Source organism: Vitis vinifera, chromosome 19, assembly GCF_030704535.1.
Source record: "Vitis vinifera cultivar Pinot Noir 40024 chromosome 19, ASM3070453v1".
In the NCBI taxonomy this organism is placed as follows: Eukaryota; Viridiplantae; Streptophyta; class Magnoliopsida; order Vitales; family Vitaceae; genus Vitis; species Vitis vinifera.
In genome coordinates, this window is record NC_081823.1 from 1,444,024 (window position 1) to 1,464,995 (window position 20,972).

At 33.5% G+C, this 20,972-nt stretch overlaps 2 protein-coding genes across 9 annotated transcripts; one reads left to right on the forward strand and one right to left on the reverse strand.

Annotated features, from left to right (window-relative positions):
- Nucleotides 1-181: 181 nt before the first annotated feature.
- LOC100252130 (uroporphyrinogen decarboxylase 1, chloroplastic) lies at nt 182-9,937 on the forward strand. 8 transcript variants are annotated; one of them, XR_009465261.1, is made up of 9 exons: nt 182-316; nt 407-540; nt 3,703-4,085; nt 4,239-4,523; nt 5,117-5,352; nt 5,942-6,134; nt 8,581-8,735; nt 9,418-9,525; nt 9,612-9,937. XR_009465261.1 is itself a non-coding variant. In XM_059735355.1 (7 exons), the coding sequence occupies exons 1-6, from the start codon at nt 294-296 to the stop codon at nt 6,108-6,110; spliced, it is 1,230 nt and encodes a 409-aa protein (XP_059591338.1). In that variant the 5' UTR covers nt 182-293; the 3' UTR covers nt 6,111-6,134; nt 8,581-8,961. The 8 variants fall into 8 exon arrangements, 4 of the variants coding, with proteins under 4 accessions (XP_059591338.1, XP_059591339.1, XP_059591340.1 ...); XR_009465260.1 differs by having other exon boundaries at nt 9,622-9,937; XR_002029124.1 differs by having other exon boundaries at nt 9,418-9,937.
- A 2,858-nt stretch (nt 9,938-12,795) lies between these two features.
- On the reverse strand, nt 12,796-15,350 carry LOC100257253 (protein LIGHT-DEPENDENT SHORT HYPOCOTYLS 10). Its single transcript, XM_002285411.5, has 2 exons — nt 14,519-15,350; nt 12,796-13,205 (listed from the first exon to the last, which is right to left on the reverse strand). The coding sequence occupies exon 1, from the start codon at nt 15,340-15,342 to the stop codon at nt 14,545-14,547; it is 798 nt and encodes a 265-aa protein (XP_002285447.2). The 5' UTR covers nt 15,343-15,350; the 3' UTR covers nt 12,796-13,205; nt 14,519-14,544.
- Between the last annotated feature and the right edge of the window lie 5,622 nt (nt 15,351-20,972).

Below are 20,972 nucleotides of genomic sequence, written 5' to 3' on the forward strand. Positions count from 1 at the left end.
ATTTGAAATTAAAAGAATTTTGAAAAATAAAATAGAGTGAGCTTCGATCAAGCAGCTCAATTTTGAGATGGATTCGAGCAGTTGAAAACCCGAATTAAATTCGGTCCGGGCTCGAGTTTGTCGAATTGTATTCGGGTCGGGTCGGGTTCGGGAAATCGAAGAAGGGGTTAAAGGGAAGTAGCACTGACTCACTGAGCGAACTGTCAGACGGGAGAGATAAGGAAAGAGAGAACGGGTGGAAAGAGCACAAAAACGCTGCCGTTTTGACGTCCCTCTTCGCTCCACTTCACACGATGAGCTTGTCTTCTCCGACCAGGTTCCTTGGCATTCTCTCTCCTCTCCTCACATTTTTGAATTTCTAATGAATACAAGTTTCTGATTCTGCAAGTCAATCCTTGTGTTGCAGTATGTGTTGCTGTCTCGGCTGGAGCTCTTCCTCCTCCGTACAACTAGGGTTTCTTCCCGCCAGATTTTTTCGCGTTTCTTCCAGACCAACCAAAAGATTTCATTTCAAATGCTCTTCTTCGGTTCCTGATTCTGGTATTTTTCTCTTTTAATCTTTTAATTCATTGCTGTATATTGCTTCTTAGCATTGCCGATATATATATATATACATATAATTCCCTTTGTATTTGTATTTTTTTTTTTTTCATTTATTTGTTCTTTGTTTTTGTTCATTTCGTGTCATTTACGAACCAAGCTACTGCAGCTTTGAAAATTCGATTTGTTGCTATAGTTTCTGGGGGTGTTTGACTCCAGTTAGCTAAGACCTTCCTAGTCTGTGTTTGGATGTTGGGAAAATAGAATAAATTTACAAGGAAAATCATTTTCTTTTGTTCGGTTGCGAAGGAAAAAATGTGATAGAAATTAGGCGGAAGTTTTTACATTAGAAACCTATACATTGTGTAGAGGATGAAAGAAGGGAAATAAACTTGGAGAACCACGGGAGAAAAATTTATTGGGTTTCAACCTATTTTTTGTTTTCAACTTTTTCTTTACTTTCATTTTCCCCCTCTATTTTTATCCCTCTTACTTTTCCTCTTGACTTTCCAAGATCTAAATGGAGCCGTAGATCTGAGGAAACGGTTATTTTGTCAAACTTGTATTATACTCTCGTTCCTTATATCCTTCTTTTCTTTTCTTTTTTGGCTTGCCTTTTGATCATGATTTTTGGGAACCAAGTATAGCCCTTGTGTTTCATGATCTTAGTCAGCTAGATCATGACATTGTTGCCCATAAACTTCAGTACCTGCCAAAGCTGTTCATACTTTCATCATCATCATCATCATCTTCTTCTTTTTCTTTTTTTTTTCTTTTTTTATTTTCTTTTTTTTCCAGGTTGCTCTAACTCCAAATATTCTTGTTGTTTTAATTATCAATAATTTCTAACATCAATAAAATTATTAAAATCCTTGCCCATAATGTGTCCCATTTGTTGTTTGTTGGTGATACCTAGTTTCTGCGACGCTCATTAGGAACATCTGATGCATCTAAGTTGGACCTTCATGTTGTTTGAGGCAATATCAGCTTAAAAATAAACATGAAGAAAAGTGAACTGATTCTTGTAGTTGAAGCCGCAAATGTGGAGGGTCTAGCTTCGGTGTTGGGCTGCAAGGTAGGGAATCTACTCACCACATATTTGGGCCTTCTTTTGGGAGCTCCCCACAAATTTGTGAAGGTGTGGAAATTGTTAAAGGGGAAATTTCAGTGAAAGCTCATCTTGGGGAAGAGGCAATGCCTTTCAAAAGGAAAGAGACTCACCTTGATCAAGAGCATGTTGTCGAAGTTGCCTATTTATTTTATGACTCTCTTTTTGCCTATTTATTTTATGATTCTCTTTTTGCCATTCCTAGAAAGGCAAGCTTGAGATTGGAGTAGATTTATAGGGGTTTCCTTTGGGGCAAGGGAGAACTTGAGAAAAAGCTTCATCTAGTTAATTGGTCTACTTTCTGCTTGAACAAGAAGAATGGAGGTCTTGAGATGAGAAATCTTCATACCTTTAACAAGGCTTTGCTTGAAAAATGGAGTTGAAGATTTGTTATTAAAAGAGTAACCCTTTGGAAATAGGTCATTAGTGGAAAGTTTGGAGTTGATGAAGGGGTGGTGTTTGAGGGTGATGAGGGTTGGTTATGGGGTGGGTTTGTGGAAGGCTATTAGATTTGGGTGGGGGATGCCTTTAGAAGGAGAACTTGTTTCTTTGTGGGTAATAGTAGGAGGGTACAATTCTAGAAAAATAGATGGTATGGTGAAAGTTCTTTGGAAGAATATTTTCTGTAGGTGCTGCAAAAGACTCTTGGGTAGTAGAAATTTGGGAGCAAGTTGGGGAGCGGACGCCTTTTTCTTGGAGATAGCAATTGAGCTTACTTTTTTCTTTTTTGATAGGTAAATAGAGCTTGTATTAGAAGCACCTAGAAGCGGTGAAAACAGCACACACAAAGTATACAATCAGAACGCCCAAGAATCTAGGCTGCAATTGAGCTTAATTAAAAGAGATGAGGGGGACAGCTTGGGATGGAAGAAATCTAAGAGTGATGACATTACTATTAAATCCCATTTTGCTTCCTTAGCCTAGGGAAATAGTGAGCTTTCCTCATAAGCATTGTTTGGAATCCATGGGTGGCAATGAACATAAGTTTCTTTACTTGGGAAGTTGTTTGGTAGAGCATCTCAACTCTTGATCAACTTAGAAGGAAGAGTTGGAGCATTACAAATAGATATTGCATGTGTAAAGAGAAAGAAGAGTTGGGTTGATCATATGCTTTTTCGTTGTTCCAAAGTGAGAATCTTATGAATTTTTTTTTCTATTTGGAGTGGGCTGAGTGGCTTGGGTGTTGCACTCCTTTGTAAGAGGAGCTGTCTTGATTTGACATGACTCTTTCGTAGGGAAGAAGAGGAAGAAAGTTTAGAGAGTCGCTCCTTTGTGCCTATTTTGGAATATATGGAAAGAAAAAAACAGGAGGTCTTTTGAAAATGCAGAATAGTTGGATCAAACAATCAAATCTTCCTTTATGTGTATCTTTTTAGATTGGAGAAGAGTGTGCATAGATGATTCTTCTATGACCATGTTAGGCTTTGTAGATTGTTTGCTCTCCTTTTTGCTTGCTTGTTGCTGCATTTTGTATATATCCATGTGGACTTTGGTGTGTGCACCCTTTTTTTCTGGTGCTTTTAATTTATCTCTTCGTTTGCCTATCAAAAAGAGAAAGAGAGAGAGAGAGAGAGAGGATAATGTTTAGCTATATAGCCTAGTTATATTTGGAAACTTGTGTTTTTTAAATACTCCAATAGCATGTTGTATTGCTGTGATATTTTCCCGTTGTTAGGATGCCAAATTGGAGAGAGAGAGAGAGAGAGAGAGGATAATGTTTAGCTATATAGCCTAGTTATATTTGGAAACTTGTGTTTTTTAAATACTCCAATAGCATGTTGCATTGCTGTGATATTTTCCCGTTGTTAGGATGCCAAATTGGAGAGAGAGAGAGAGAGAGAGGGAGGGAGGGAGGGGACGAGACTGCAACAACTAATGTGACAGAGGATAATGTTTAGCTATATAGCCTAGTTATATTTGGAAACTTGTGTTTTTTAAATACTCCAATAGCATGTTGTATTGCTGTGATATTTTCCTGTTGTTAGGATGCCAAATTGTAGACTTGTGCAGCTTCCCTCTATTTTCATTTTATTTGTATTTTATATGAGGTTCAGATCCACTCTTGGTTAAGGCTGCAAGAGGGGACCCTGTTACTCGGCCTCCAGCATGGATGATGCGCCAAGCCGGAAGGTACATGGCTGTTTACAGAAAGCTTGCAGAGAAATACCCATCCTTCAGACAGAGGTCAGAGACAACTGATCTCATTGTGGAAATTTCTTTGCAGCCTTGGGAAGCTTTCCACCCTGATGGTGTTATCATTTTCTCCGACATACTTACACCTTTACCTGCATTTGGTGTCCCATTTGACATAGAGGAAGTGAGGGGCCCTGTTATTCATTCTCCAATTCGCTCTGAAGAAGGCTTGAAAGTATTGCATCCCATAGACTTAAAGAAGCTTCATTTTGTGGGAGAATCACTAAGAATTTTGCGGCAGGAGGTAATTTTATTTTATCATCATATGTAGAAAAAGAGGGTTGACTAGATTAGTTTAGTCCTGGACTTGCTTTTCTTTTAATTTAATTAATTTAATTCTGAAGGTCAGAACTGTCCATTTCTTATAATCCTGCTTATGTAAGTTCTCTTTATGTAGGTGGGGGGACAAGCTGCTGTTCTGGGTTTTGTAGGAGCACCTTGGACAATTGGGACATATATAGTGGAAGGCGGTACAACTCGAACATATACGATCATAAAAAGCATGTGTCATACAGCACCAAATGTATTGAGGGCTCTTCTTTCTCATTTAACACAGGCAATATCTGAATACATTGTTTTCCAAGTTGAATCCGGGGCCCATTGTATACAAATATTTGATTCTTGGGGTGGTCAACTACCGCCTGATATGTGGGAGTGCTGGTCAAAACCTTATATTGAAGAGGTAACTTGAGGTTGTTTTTGTTAATTATGTGGAGCATTTGTTTTTCCTGCCTGCTTCATGATGTTAACAATCTGTAAGTTCTTCCAGCTTACAGTTCAACTATTTACTTCAGTCACAAAGAAGTTATGAATATAATGCTTATATAGACTACAAACAATACCATTTTTTTTCCCCTAAATTTTCCAGTTAGATTTCCATGACGTGCACAAGGATAAAACCTTGAGTTATGATTCTTTAGCTTTTGAAAGTTGAATTAAAAGTGTAGACCTTTTTTAGTATGGATTGTAAATTTCCTGCCTGGCATAATAAATCATAGACTAACAAACATTATTATCACCTTCTATGTACTACCTTATCTAGACACACGCAAATACACACACACACAATTGACACCTTCTGTGTACTACTTTGATATATATTTCTTAGGCCATTGAGCCTGGATGAAGTTGTAAGGGATCAAGCGGGCAAATGGCTGGTTACAGGTTCAAGTAAGAGCAGGGAGAAAAAAGCGTTACACACACACCCACACACACAAAAAGGCTATTTAGTTCTGTTATGATGTTATCGCAGTAATTTCACTTTCCATTTTGCAGATGGTGAGTGTTGTAAGGAAAAGGTGCCCTGGAACTCCAATTGTTCTCTACATTAATGGAAATGGTGGCCTTCTTGAGCGAATGAAAGGAACTGGGGTCGATGTGATTGGACTTGACTGGACGGTGGATATGGCTGATGGAAGAAAGCGATTGGGGAGTGGAATCAGTATACAGGGAAATGTGGATCCTGCTTATTTATTTTCTCCTCTTCCTGCCTTGACTGATGAAATTCAAAGGTTTGTGACATCAGTAAAATTTTTTGATAGAACTGGTTTATATCCTTCTATATGAAGTCATTGCTTATGCTTTGAGTTAGATCTTTACTTGAATCTCTATTATGCAGGCTTGCCTGTTAGTAGACTATTGCCGAAAATTATAATGACTTGACCTTTCAAAGTACATACTCAAGGAATAATCTTGCATAGAAAATAAAGTCATGGTGAATAGCTAGGATAAAGCTCTTACTCTTGGCATTGGGCCAAGCAGTTTTGTGGTAAATGCCTTAGTCATGGGTGCCTATGCGTCATATAGGTAGAATGTGTCTGACATGGTGACCTCAAAAAAACTAAAATTCAATATGCCTATGGAGACTGTATGGTTGTCAATGTTCCAAGTAGCAAGGTTTCTGACATGAAAATGAGGGATTCTCTCTCTCTCTCTCTCTGATAGGCAAAATGGGAAAATAAAAAAAAACTCAAAAGTTTCCTTGTTACATAGATAAATATTGCTGGGCTGATGGATCTAGTTCTTTGGTCCTGCCTCTCCTAAAATGAGTTGCAAAACTTGGATTTCGATTGCTTTAATTTGATAGAATTTTTTTGGCAGGGTTGTGAGGTGTGCAGGACCAAGGGGCCACATTCTTAATTTAGGTCACGGCGTTCTTGTTGGGACACCTGAAGAAGCTGTTGCACATTTCTTTGAAGTTGCAAGAAACTTGAACCTTAGTACACTGCTTGAAGACAATGCAGTGGAGGAACCTAAATTGGCTGTTTGAGGGCACAAAATTGGTTAAGCAAAAGTTAGTAATTTTGTCTTACAAATCGGCTGTTAGTTTGGAGTTTGCATCGTATTCCCACAGCATGACTGTGTGATCTCACTTTAGCAAGGTTGATTATAGCTCTGAGGTTCTGTACATGCCTGTGGGTGAGCTAAATATTCTCATTCAATTGTATGTGTAATAAAAAAAATCTCTGAGATGAATCAATAAATTGATTCTTGTTGTTTATTTATGATTGCTCTTTCTCTTTGTAGTTACCTTTGGTGGTGTAGGGAAGTGTTGAAGACAAGAGTAGGAAACTTCTGTTTCAGAGTATCTATCAAGAACCTTCTTACTGATGTTGCACACTGGAATTTAGTCCACATTGCAGTTAATGAGGGCCACCTATTTAATTGATCTCTTGATCCTTGCTATGCTATGATGTAATTGATCATCAAGAAGAATGTTGTTGATCAGATGATTGATGGAATATGATTAGTGGGTGAGAGAGATTTAATCTTCGAGTTAGCCATCTATTACTTGATGCAATTCAATAGCTGACTGAGCATCGACATAAATGAAACTTGAATGCAGAAAACCCAAAAGCGAGCGCGAGCGCGCGCGCACATATATATATATATATATATATATATATATATACATATATATATATATATATATATATATATATATATACATATATTAACTTTTTTTCTTTGACAAAGAAAAGTGAAGAACCTGAGCCTAGCCTTTTGGCTAGGATCCCCTCCCTAGTTAGAGCTTTTGATATCCATTTTGTGGGCGTGTTGTGGGAAACTTTAGTAAGGTAACCAAAACTTTTCTGTTCCAATTCTTAAGGTTTCACTTGGCAGTTATGGCTGCTTTATGAAGAATTCCTCACCTAAAATGACGGCTGCTTTCTGAAACAATTCTTTGTGCATGTCCTTTATTTCCAATTCATTCAGATCAAGGTAAAGTTTAGGTACCTTTTTGTCTCAGTAGTTTCTACTAGAAACCGCGAATTATAGTTGAATATATTATGTTTCATCTCTTCGACATTCTATGCCAATTACCTATAAATGATTTTGAACATTTAAAATGGTGTTATGGTAGGTTTTAAATCCCTTTTCTTCCATCAGCATTATCACATAATCAACTCAGTATTGAAAATGCATTTTGATGACACTGCTAGAATGTAGTCAGTTAAACATTGGACTGCAGGCTTAATATTTTTTGTACTTAGATGCAAAATGCTATCTTTGGAATTAATATTTTGGTTTAATTATCTGGATTTTCTAGTCAGGCTTGTGATTGTGTTTAGGCTTTTAGGAACTACCAGGCTCAACCTAATAACATATTACTACATCATCACCTTTTTTCACTACTTTTGCGGTGTACTCTTTTCTTTTCTTTTCTTTTTGTCCCTTTACTAGTCCTGTTTTGAACAGTTGGAACAGTAGATTGCCCACTACTGGAAGGCACACACTGGAAAGTTGAAACTGTAGAGAGTGCAATGATATCACGAAAGAAGCATTGTCCAAAGTTCAGGTTTAGGTTGGGCCATATGCAGGCATAAGGGCTGTTTGCTATGTCTATAGCATCCTGGACTTGGATTCAGGACAGGAATGTTATTCCCAAACCCAATTTTCTGAATTGGACAGGGTTAGGTTGGATGAGTGGGGCAACAAATTGTCACCTCTCTGGATGTCTCCAGCTGCTTGTCTTTGAAGATGAAGATGTCTACAAAGTGCTGATAAATATATTTCACACTTCTTTGTGCTGTGTTGCTGTGAATAGAAATGTGAGTTTTAGTTTTCTTGTGGCCTTGTGGCCTTGTGGCCAGTCGGTAGTCTTGCTTTGACAGCTTGATCGGATTACTGGTGTTTATGTTTGATTGTGTTTGATCCTCATACAGGGATTCATCTGCTTTGAAAGGAAGTATTCATGCTTTGACAGCTTGATCTGATTACAGATTTATATGTTTGATTGTGTTTGATCCTCATGCTGAACTGCTAGAGGGATCCATATGTTGAGTGCCAAATCCAACTGATCTAGACCAAAGACAACATGGCCTGTCTGACCAACAAGTTCTTTTCTCTCTTTTACTTTTTGCTTTTTGGTTGTTTATTATTACTTTATTGGTTAATGAAACTCTCAACTATTCCCAAATTTCCCATGTTTAGCCTGGCTATCACTTAATAGGTGAAATTTTCATTTGTTTAGTATGTTTCAATAATTCTAAAATTATTCCCAAATCTTGAATATTGCTCAAAATTCCTTAATATGTTCGAGAAATTACAGCTCATGAAATAGCTTTTTTAATTTTCTTAACCTGCATTTCTTGATTAATTCCCTGAAATGATTATGTTTTTCTCCCAGCTTTTCCATTGTCATTCTCCTAAAGTCTTAAATCTTGAGTTTTGATGATTCGAACTGTTTCTTGATTTCTCAATTTGTTTTGTATGATTCTAATGCTGCAAACATGAAGAAGGATGACATAAAAGAAGGTTTATGAGAAACTGTTAGGTGCATCAAGTCAGCCTTACCTCAGATCTTGTATTGAGCTCAATTACTTAGTGGGCGAGCCGTGAGCCGCGAGCAAAACCAGACTCCAGGCTTTGCAGCACATGAACAAGGATCAGTGTAAGCTTTTGTTTTTGTATTTGTTTTTTTTTCTTTTATTTTTAATGATAGGGGAGGACCAGTTTAAGTGTGCCTTTAAGCATTGTGCAACATCTGGAGGTTATCCTGGTGATTAGAGGCTGTTTCACCTTTTGTCTGAGGTATTAAGTGATGGTTCCTAGTTGGGAACATCTAATTATGACTCTTTACCTTAATTTCTTGGAAAAAGGTGTCTGTTTGCCCTTTACAGATGAAGTATCATGCCAGTGACTTCAGGGGGTGTTCATTTTGTTATGTGCTTGCTTGGACAAAGAACCTTGGTAGTATCCTGATACATTACATTTCTCGGTGGGGGAGTCTTAGGATACTCCCTAGGGTTCACACCTCTTATTTATAGGAAAGAAAATCAAAATATTTTGTCCTTGGGCACTTCAGAAGAGGGTTATGCTACTAATACTCTATATGATTCATAACATCATGGTAGACATAGTTTTGATCAGGTCTCGATTGAATATATATAGATAATGCCAACTAGGTCAAGTCTTCCAGAGCTTGAGCACACTTCATGGCTATCTGAAAGGAAAACTAAATAAATCTTAATTCATTACTGATCTCTCTTCAGGCAATTGGCTCTTCATTATTCTCATTTTCAGTTACCGGGTTCTCTAAAAACCTAGCTCCCTTCATCTCATTTCCTCACCAGGAACTACTCAACTTGAATGCAAGCTTGGTTATGATGGTATGCTCGAGAAATGGCCACTACAGACGCCAGTCCCAGCTGAGGTTTTTGCAGCGCCAATCCTACCTTCAGGTCAGTCAGTGAAGGAATGTGTCCGAATCTGTTTCAATTAACATGATTTTGGATTTGAACATGTTATCAATACTGAATGGGTAAAGACATTCCCAGCTGGAATACGGTTGGGAGTAGAGTGACTCGATCTGCAGTTCACCAGAGCCTCAGAAACAAGGAATTGGGAACTTGGGAATGGTATAACTTTCCTGCAAAACACTACTGGAATGATGGAAATAGGGTCAAGTTCCGGCCCTTTATCGGGTTATCTGTCAGTCATCTTCAAGCTTTGCCTTTCTTTCTTGGCCTGTACGCCCAGGACAGGGGCCACAATGCTTCTCCATAGGGGGTCAGGGATCCATTTTTCCCGGAACAAAGCTTGGTCACTATCCTTTTTATCATCTCAATTTGGTGCCATCTGCTGTTCTTTTTCCCTTTTGGGATTATCAAGAGATCTTCTTCAACCTCATTCTCAGCAGAATTTTGGGTCCCAACATGATAATGGCTATGCATAGCTTTGGGAAAAACGGTCTGCTTTTTAAATCCTACTTGCAAGTTTGTTCGAACTAAGCCCTACTCCTCTCACACGGGAAAAGAGAGAACACGAAGGTTTTGTTTGCCAATGATTTAGAAAACTTTTTGAATATTCAAATATGAAAAATATTTTTTCTTAGAATTCTTTTTTAAAAAGCAAGAGGAAATATCTCAAATGTCTTTCAAAAAACATGTTTTTTGAAACAAGTTTTTTAAAAAACTGTTTTCTATCGAAAGATTATCAAATATTTTAAAAAAAAATTATTTTCAAAAACAGTTTCGAAGGTTTTCTTTCAATTTTGCAACGTAAAACATTGGAAGGGAAATATAAATTATTTATAAATCTAATATACCATTAATGGACTGGATGGTGTTACTTTATATATATATATATATATATATATATATATATGTATATATATATATATTTTTTCCTTTAATTTGAAGATGAAGCAACACCTGAAATTGTGGGTTGAAAAAGGTTAGGTGAGTTTATATTAATAGGACAAATTTAAAAGAGCTTCTAATAAGAATTGTGTTTACTTTTAGTTAAAATAGGATAAGTTAAGAAGAGCATCTTGTGTTACCAAATCATTTGTATCATTTTTCTACCAAAAATTAAGAATGGCTCGTCTCTCCTTTGGTATAAAAGTTGGAAAATGTCAAAGTATTGTGGTGGTATCAAACGAATGATTTGTACCATTAAAGCTATGTTTGGTTCTCAGAAAATTTGAGAGAAAATATAAAGGAAAGAAAATATAAAAAAAAAAATATAAGGAAAAAAAAAGTGAAGGAAAATAAAAAATGGATTAAAAATTGATAAGTTATTTTTATTTTTTACTTCAAACTCATTTTATTTATTTTAACTCATTAATATAAAGATTAAATAATTTTAAAATACATAAATTTTTAATTAATTTTAATTATATTTATTTATTTATTTTATATTTTTCATAGGACAATCAAACATGAAAAAATCATTTTCTTTTGTATTTTTTTTCTTTCCTTAGTATTTTTCTGGAACCAAAAATAACCTAAATATATATAGTAAGATATAAGCATATGAATAGGGATATAAATGAATGTGATCAATAAAAGATACAAATAAAATAAATTATAATATAAACAATGAGATCGAAAAATATATATACGGTATAGGGATTTTAAGAAGTGTTTTTAATTTTTTTTATACTTTAAAGATAAAAAAATTTTAAGTGTTAAAAAAATTAGAAATATTTTATAAAATCACTGTTAAACATACTCTAAATATTTATTTGTATATTTTTTTATATTTTATTTTTTATTTAAAAAAAACATTTAAATAGAAGTAACGCATTATTTTATGTTTTTAAAAAATCACTATGGGGCAAATGTATTTATACTAAATAATGAATAAATTTGAATTTCATTGAGACAATGGAATAGAAGAGAAAATGACAACCATGCATAGTTCTTTTATTTATTTATTTATTTATTTATTTTTAGGGTTTTGAACATAAGGCTTAATAAGAGGATCATTTTTAATATAATTAATAATCATATAAAATACAATTATAATAATTAAAATAATGGGAAAACAAAACATAAGTGCCAATAGTATATAAAAAAACTTTAGTGGATACAAAAATAAATGAGAAGTGCCATTTAAAAAAAAAAAAAAAACTACATAGGCCTTTGGTCTACTATTTCTTATTTAAACAATTATTTTAAAATAATTAACATTGATTATAAATTCCTCCAACACATCAACTTCTTCCTTTTAAAAAAATAAATAAATATATTTTTTTCAACTTAGAGGTCATTCGAAGAAAATGATATAATTCTGACATAAAAAAAAATTGAGGTGAGTGATGTAAAATTAATATGATTATTTAAGAAATTAAAAAAATTAATATAAAGAGTGAGAGGACATTGATACAAATAGAATATTATGAAGATATGAGTCATGACATCACATTATATAGTAGTGGGGTATATATGCCACCATGAATTATGAAGGAGAGATTGCAAACTGTGTGACACCCTGTGGTGATGATTTCATGTGATCATTCTAATCTCATAGAAACATTTAAAAATTAAGGGAAAAAAAAAAATCAAATCCCTAACCCTAATTGGAAAATTTTGCATGACCCTAAATTTTAAGGGTTTTTATGAGTCCATGCAAGCTATAAAACAATACTGTAAAAAAAAATGATAAAGAAAATGATTTTCTAATATTTAAATTTTAGAAAAGATGTTAAATATTTTTCAATTTCATTTTTCTTAAATAAATGTAAGAAAAAATTACATAGTTGGTGTCATGTGATATATTTCTTATTTATTATTTTAAAAAATAAAAACTTTAATACAAAAAGTAGAAATTTATGATATATTTCGATATTTTAAAATTTTGACAATACAAAAACCTTTTATTTCCTTAAATTTTAAAAATTTTGAAAGAAAAGATATTTACCTATTTTTTTTGCATAAAGATTCTAACATTTTATGTAAGACTTTAAACTTCTAAAAATAAAAGTAAAAAAATATATCCAAACATACACTCGATAATTTAATTTTCTTTCCATCATTTTTTTTTTTACAAACAATTAAATAATAAAAAATTTTATAAATTTTTCTTATATTTTTTCTTCCTTAAACTTTCCAAGGTGCCCAAGAGAAAATATAGAGATAAGAAAATACTATAAGAAGGAGAAAATGATCACAAGAGAGCTTGTAATTAAAATAGAAATTTAACGAACAATTCAAAGAAAACATATGAAAGAAAACATCCTAATTTACTGCAAATACTTCCATAATATCCCAAAATGACATTGTTGCAACTTTCTTACCTTCCAATCATTCAAAATTTGAGAATACAACTGCAGAATCAAAAGTCCTGCATTGACATATATATCTATATATTTATATATATATTGATATAGTTCAAGGTGACCAATTTAACTGCATGTAATAATACTAATCATCCTCTCTTTCGCTTCTTCGATCGGGCTTCATCAACTTAATGAAGCTTTAACTCTCATCAAGATGATAAATGAGTACATGCATAGAAAGACATCAAAGACTTGACCATGATCACTGAAGAGTTGGACAGCAACATCATATACTAGACATGGTAGAACTCCAAAATATAGAGGGTCGAATTCTCTGACTTGGACATGATATGGGGCCTGAAAGACAAGTCAAGATTCGATATGTAGATCAGAAAACGATATGGAAAGAGGTCATGAAGACTTAGGAGTATGCTATGCTACTATGCACAGGGTGAAAAAATGCATCTCAAAAGTCATGAAGCAACTCAGCCATGCTATTTCTTAGCTCTATTACTGTCCAGAACTGACAAATTTTCCATCATATTCATGAAGAAAAAGATTTGGTATACTCGTGAGGTTTTGGGAAGATGTTTATGGATGAATTTTGTTTACAACCAATACTCGTGGGGTGTGATCACTACAAAGACATGGAGACTAATTTATGATATATGGATCAGAATTTGCTCATCTCATTGGAGACAAAAGACAACATTGTTTTGGTACAAAGGACAAACACATATAACATTACCAAACAAAAGGACATTCACATGGAAGAGATTTTAAAGACGAGAAAGATTTTGTATGGCAGATAAGATCTCCATAAAACTGTATGAGAAAATCTTCAAGAATATCTAAGAGTCTACCATAGTGATCCTATTGTATAAAGAGTATGACCAACAAACAACCACATTAATTGATTAATTAATTAAATATTTGGTTTATCCTATTGTCTAGGTGATCTCCATTTATGAATATTTTTTCTTTGGAGGAGGGAGGGAGGGAGAGGGAGAGGGAGAGGGAGAGGTCTCCAATTATATATGAATACTTTTTGTTTGGAAGAGAGAGAGGGGGAGAGAGGTGGAGAGAGGGACATTGTCTAATGTATATATATACATGTGTGTGTGTGTTTGTGTAATGTGCATCCATGGCGGGCAGAAAAATCACTCAGAATCCCAAAAGAGCCAACTCTAGAGAAAAGCAAACATGCAGATGAAAATTATTTAACTGGGAAACCCCCAAAACAAACTGGACTTTGCATGAGAGAAAGAGAGAAAAAGAGATTTTCCCACTGTTTCCATTGTCCCAAATGATTGTGAGAGGAAAAAGATGCCCAGGTAAAGTTAGGAAGCACAGTCATATTCTCCCTCTTTACTCTCAAAGATTACTAACAACTATGCAAATTAGGGTTTCTGAACCATCTCCAAGACTCCAACTAGGGTTTATCTATGAAGAGAATGAGATTCCCTCTCCCCCATTTCTCAATAAAATAAACCCTAATCAACGACTGATTCTCCCTCTTTTCTCAGGTTTTTTTTTCTCCTTAGCCAATGATATGAACCAGAGTTTTCTTATATATATAGAGATTTCTAATACCTTCATTGTATATTATTATCATATTCCATTATTTCCATGGAGCTGAACTTGTGTATATAACTAAATGGGATGATTACCATTTTCTCGGGAAAGCTGGAAAGAATCACATGGACTGCATCGGAAAGTTCGACTCATCGCTGTTCGCCTTCATTTGATTTCTCTTTTTCTTCTTCTTCTTATACGGGACACCCCTCGCCTTGGCTTGGGAGTCCCTCACTTCGCGTAAATAAATCCGAATTGCCCCACTGGCAAAAGGGTTTTTCTCAGGTAATCCTCCATTTTCTTCATAAGCAGCTCTGAGGCGACCGATTAGGGCATCAAGGCTGCCCCAAGCTTGTTTCAATGGACAAGTACAAGGACCAGGTGGTTCAGGTTGCCCAAAATAGACACAGCCTTGTAGGTGCACCTTAGTCTTTCCGAACTGATCAAGATATCGAAGAAAATCGAGTACTTGGTTGGAGTTGCACTGGGCGAGGGCAACTGGGGGTCTTTGATTCTTCAAGAACTGTCCAAAGGTGTTCCAGTCTCGCCGCTTCTGCGACTCGTACCGACTCAGTGGTGGCGGTTGCTGCTGCTGATCTTCAGCAGAGGATCGAGTCGACGACCCTTCTCCTGTGTCCTTTCCTTTGTTGCTTGACATATCAGATGAATTCCCAAGCAAGATGAAGAAGAAGATGGTGGGAGAAGAAGAAAAAGAAGAAGAAGATAGCAGAATTGCTGTGGGAAAAAGGATGGAGATCACATCATGGGGCTGCTGAGGAGACATGCCATGGGACCTATGAAAGTGCTTTAGCTCCTCTTTTTCTTCCTCCCTCACATTATTTTCTTCCTTTAATTGTACTATTAGCATTAACAATACTTCTCTTTTTTTTCTATATATTTTTAATAATGTTTCCATCATCAAAGCAATCATCATGGAATAAACTAGCCCAATTGGTGACAATGTTTAAAACCTGGTCACTAGGTTTCTACTGCTGCAAATTAATAACCCGGCCTAGGGTGGATTCACCTGGGACATTTCTTCTCGTTTGGGAAGCGACACGGGAAAATTTACCCAATCTAGAAAATAGTGATTGCATGTTCTCAGTATCTCACTCACATTAATACAATAATTATAAGTTCATGATAGAAAGCATCAAGCAAATTGATATCCATAAGTCTAGAGACGTGACTCAGAAGTAGCTAGCTAGCTTCAACTATAACAATATTCCTATCTTGCTTTTGCATTTAATTGGTAGAAATGATAGGTGATATGTGTACCCCATCCTGTTAGTACTAATTTGCAAGCTTGAATTTGAATTACAAATTTATAAAAATATATTTATGCATTAAAGATTATCCAAAGCTACATAAGATGGGAAAAGATATTTCACTAACTTGTCATGATATATGTGTGTGTGTGTGTGTGACAAAGATCATATGATATAAAAGCAGATTGTTTTCTAGGGTACTGCTCTAGGAGCTGTTTGGTTCATTTCAAACTTTCACCAACATTTTTGGCTGGCTTCATATTTTGCTATGTCCTCGAGTTCATTTTAGAGGATTGATTGGTGTAATACCTTTAAATGGTACACAAAACAAAATTGAATTGCTTAAAACTCAGTCCCAGTTTTGAACCCTTTGATTTTGACTCAATAGGTGGAGGGGGGTAGCCAGATATGGTGCCCAGGATTAGATGGTTGACCCTCAAAGATTCTCACCCATATTATAATCAAATTATGATCAAGTCACAGCCTGGTTAAGAAAAGACTCCAAATGCCCTATACCAATGCGCCACATAAGCAAAAAAAATTTAAAAAAATTATACGGTTACCATCGGACCGGGCCTTCACCGTTCAATCGAAGACACCCGGTAACCCTAGCGGATTTTCATAATATGATTGCCACCACCATCACCACTACTATTGCAACCATTGATAAGGGTTAATGATACTAAATAATACTCAACTGTAGTACTAGTGTTAGTGATGTTTTTGTTTGTTTCTAGTATGGTGTTTGCTTTATATTTCATGTAGCTTTTGGAAGTTTTACCATAAGATGGATGCAAAGCCTAGAATAACCGACATGCCCTTGAAGCATGTTTCCAGAAATTAAGCTACACGTCAATGTGTTTTGGTTTTAGTGCATGATTAGAGTTGTGGGGTTTTCATACTTTTCTAGTGCGTACTCCAAGCTTCAGAGATCAATGTAGAGAAGTAATACCAGGGTAATGGGGTTGAGACATTTATATACCCATGTAAGAGTAGCCATATATAAATCAGTACTACTTATGAGGGTATCATTCAAATATTATACATTTTATTGGGGTCAAAGGCAACAATGAAACAATATTATTCTCCATCTCATATTGGCTATGTTTGGTTCGTAAATTACTAAAGAAAAAATGTTAGTAGCAAGCAAAAATGAAAATATATGGTAATAAGAAACATCTTCAAAAGTTAATGGGTGGTAGATACGGTGAATTGGTAGTAGTTATTGAGATGCATGGTCTTGTGTGGAATATATCATTTGTTAAACCACTTGTTAGGACTAAAACCTTAAATACCAGTCCAATTTTTCCATCGAGTAATACCATAATTAAATGTACGAGTACTTTGACTCTATCATGATGGTTTACACCGTGAATTTCATGTTTTTGGTTTTTTAGCCGCTTTTATATTGATCTTGTCAAAAATTCTAATTATTTGATTTGAATTCTCTAGAACTCTTGGTGTTTATGTTTGAATTTTCAGTTTTAATGATTTGATTAGAATTCACCAAAATTTAAAATGTTTATGTTTGAATTTTTTAGGTGGATGGACTATTTTTTCCAAGGGGCGTACAAAGTAAAACAACAATTAATGCAGCATCCATTTCTTTTCCGTGGATTTGGAGGATTCCATACTATGAATCTCTCCCCCATAGAACTCCAACTTGATCCCTCTCTGTCAAATCTGCATTCATACTTGGTTGATTAGAGGTTAGACTTTCCTGAAATTTTCAACCATGGCTCCTGTTTATGTCTCTAAAACCCTGGGCATTCTATTATAGTATATTCATAGAGGGAGAGAGAGAGGGAGAGAGGGAGAGAGAGGGTAGGAGAGGGGGGAGAGATTATACATTCTTGTAATAATGGTAAGTATGAACATGCATGAATGCTCAATTATTCCTGTACTTTTCACATGATCTTTTTAGATCTTTTTCAATAATTTCACATGCAAGTTTGTTGAATCCAGAAGAAAAGCATTCATAAAACAAATAGGTTTGATTAGACATCTACTAATAAATATACTTGACTAAAGTATATGCACCAATGTGCTCTCATATTGCCACTAATTAAAAAGTGGAACCCCAAGTTGAATTACTCTTCCATTTATTCTCTGGCAAAATGGCCAAACCACAACCACCCATCTATACACTATGATGTCACCACACTATTGGGACAAATTAGTATTAATGTTGATATGTAATTAATTTAGATAATTAATCAATTAATTAGATTCGATTCCCTAGGTTGAAGATTAACTAAGATAATATATAGTAGATATTGACAAAAGATCCAATAATTATCAGACCTTATTGTGATTGGATGTGATGTTTAATTATAAAATAAGCCTTAATTGATGTGGCTAATGAAGAAATAGATGAAGTGTGTGGATAAACAACTAGGTTGAAAGAATTGCAATGTAACCCCACCAGGCTTTTGGAACAAGATTCAAATTTCAAGTTCATTGGATTTAATTACAAACTGAAATGAAAGGAGGCAAGATTAGGTGGATTATATTATAAATTAAGAAAAGTAAAAAGGGGACAAACATAGAGAGATGTTTGGGCCCTACCTATTAGTATTTTACATTAAAGTAACTACTATTTACATTAGAAAAATAACCGTTTGGAAACATTAAGGTTATGTTTGTTTGAAATAAATAGGAATAGTAAAAGGAAAGAAAAAATATATTTAAATTTAATAAATTATTTTTATATGTTACTTCAAACTCATTTTTACTTATTTATCTAATATAGTAAGATTAAATAATTTAAAAATATATAAATTTTAAATTAATTTTGATTATTTTTTATTTTCTATTATATTTTTTTATAGTAAATCAAACATGAAAAAGCCATTTTTTTAACATTTTTTTTCTTTCTCTAATATTTTTCAAAAACCAAAATATAGGCTAAAAAAAGATGGGGAAATATTGTGAAATATGGATATATATATATATATATGGCTATTTATTTATGATTTATAATTTTTTATTTGTTTTTTCGTTGATGGTATGAGGTTATTCCTAGGGGGTTTTAGCTCCCTATACATTATTAATTCATTACCCAATAGTTTAATATCTTAAAGGATTATTTGATTAAAATGGATATTGAAAATACAACCTCATGTCTTAAAAACATGAAATATAACTTTTTTTAATATAAAAATAAGGATATATGTGTAATTTCAATATATTGAAATTTTTTTTGGATATGAATATTATCTCATTCTTTTACTCAAATATTTATGCCCTATTTGGTAATTGTTTTTAGAATATTTTTCAATTATCCAAAAAAAAAAAGACATAAAAATACATTTGACAACCTAAAAATAGAAAATAGTTTTATGTTCTTAAAAACTGGTAAAACAATTTTTTATAATAGTTACTGTTTTGAAAAATAAAAAAATAGGAAAACAAATTTAACAACTAGAAAACAAAGAAATAATTTTTGTTCTTAAAAACAAAAAAATAAAGTATTTTTAATGAACATCTTTTAATTATTTTCACTTGTTTCTTAAAACTATTTTAAAAAATAATTATATGGTTGTCAAAATAGAAAATAGATTTTTACTTTTAGAAACTGATATAACTATTTTTTTTAGAACAATTTTCTATTCTTTGAAGTAAAAAAAGGAAAAAAAATTTAAAAACATAAAAACAAGTTTGATAACAAGAAAGCATAAAAATAGTTTTTTGTTCTTAAAAGCAAAAAATATATTATTTTTAAATAACATTTTTTAATTATTTTTATTTGTTTTTTAAAACTATTTTAAAAAATAATTATACAAATACGAAAAATGATTAGAAATAAAATTAAATATATAGAAAACAAGTTAAAATAACAATTTAAATTCCAAGTAAATTTTTATTGTTCAAAATATCATAAACAATTTTTATAATTTTTTTTTTAAAACTGTTTTCGAAAACACCTCCCAAGATCAACCATATATTTTGAAGCACATTAGTCTATATGCACATAAGAAGAGAGGAATGGCAAAGGTATATTAAAAATGACATGGAGATGCCAATTGAGAAAAACAATAACTCATCTCTTACCACCTTTAGCACCTTGTACAGATTTTAAATCATTTTCCTAAACTTTAAGTACATGCACTGACTGTACCGATTTCATAGCACTTTAAGAAATCATAACCTCCAAATAATTTGTTTTACTATTGAATAAAATTCAAAATACCCCTCAGTAGCTTGGGCTCACCAAGACGTCTCTAACCCTCATGGATGATTTTTGAAACGGGTACGTAACTCCCAAGATTCAGTCAACTTACAACTACCATTGAATTTCATAGTGTTAGAATTTAAATTTGAAATTCAAATTCAATCCCCCACACGTATGGAGGATGAGTGACAGATCGATGGAAAGTTTCTATTTTTGTTGAATTCAAAAATAGATATTTGCTTTACTTCATTTGGATGATTTATTATCGGACTTACGAACAACATTATTATGTCTTAAATTTTTTTATTTGAATTACTTTTTCTTTTATACACCCCTATGGGCCTATTTTCTTATTTTTATTCAATTGTGTCCTATGATATTCATAGACACCTAGAATCCTCCTTCAATACGAGGCTTCCATGGCCTAAACTCATGACTCAAGGTTCTGATATCAATTCTTAAATTAGACTTTGATAATTTTATTTGAAAATCAATTAATATTTAATGTCTAGTGAGGAAACACAATCATGATACCAATTCTCAGTTTTGATCTTCTCATCTGTAAACCAACTAGCGTCTAGCAAGTACACACATATCACTAATCACGACGGAGATAAAAAGTTAGAAAGGTGAAAGTTTTCCTTCTCACAATTATGATTGCACATACTTTTTTTCTTTTTCAAAATCCTAAATCATAGGGGGTTAAAAGATAATAGGGCAAATTTGTCATTTAATGAATAAAAAATTGTTTGTTTGGTAGGAAAATAAGACATGAATTGATCCATTCCAAAGGCCAAAAATAAACAAAAAATAAATAAAAGGAAAATAAAATAGAAAATGCTATCCAAATCACTCAACATATATAGATAATAAGTGTATACAATAAATATACAAATAAAATAAAATAAATAGAAAATTGGAACTCATAAATAAGGTTGAACAAGACTAAAGTTTGACTCTATGTCTTTAAAACGAATTTGTCCATCTTAAGTGCTTATGGTTTATTGGCAATTGTCTCACAGCATACAATGATTACTTTCTTATAATAATAGCACTTCAAATCACAAAAAATAATAAATCACTTAATAGTTTATACTCTCTTGTATA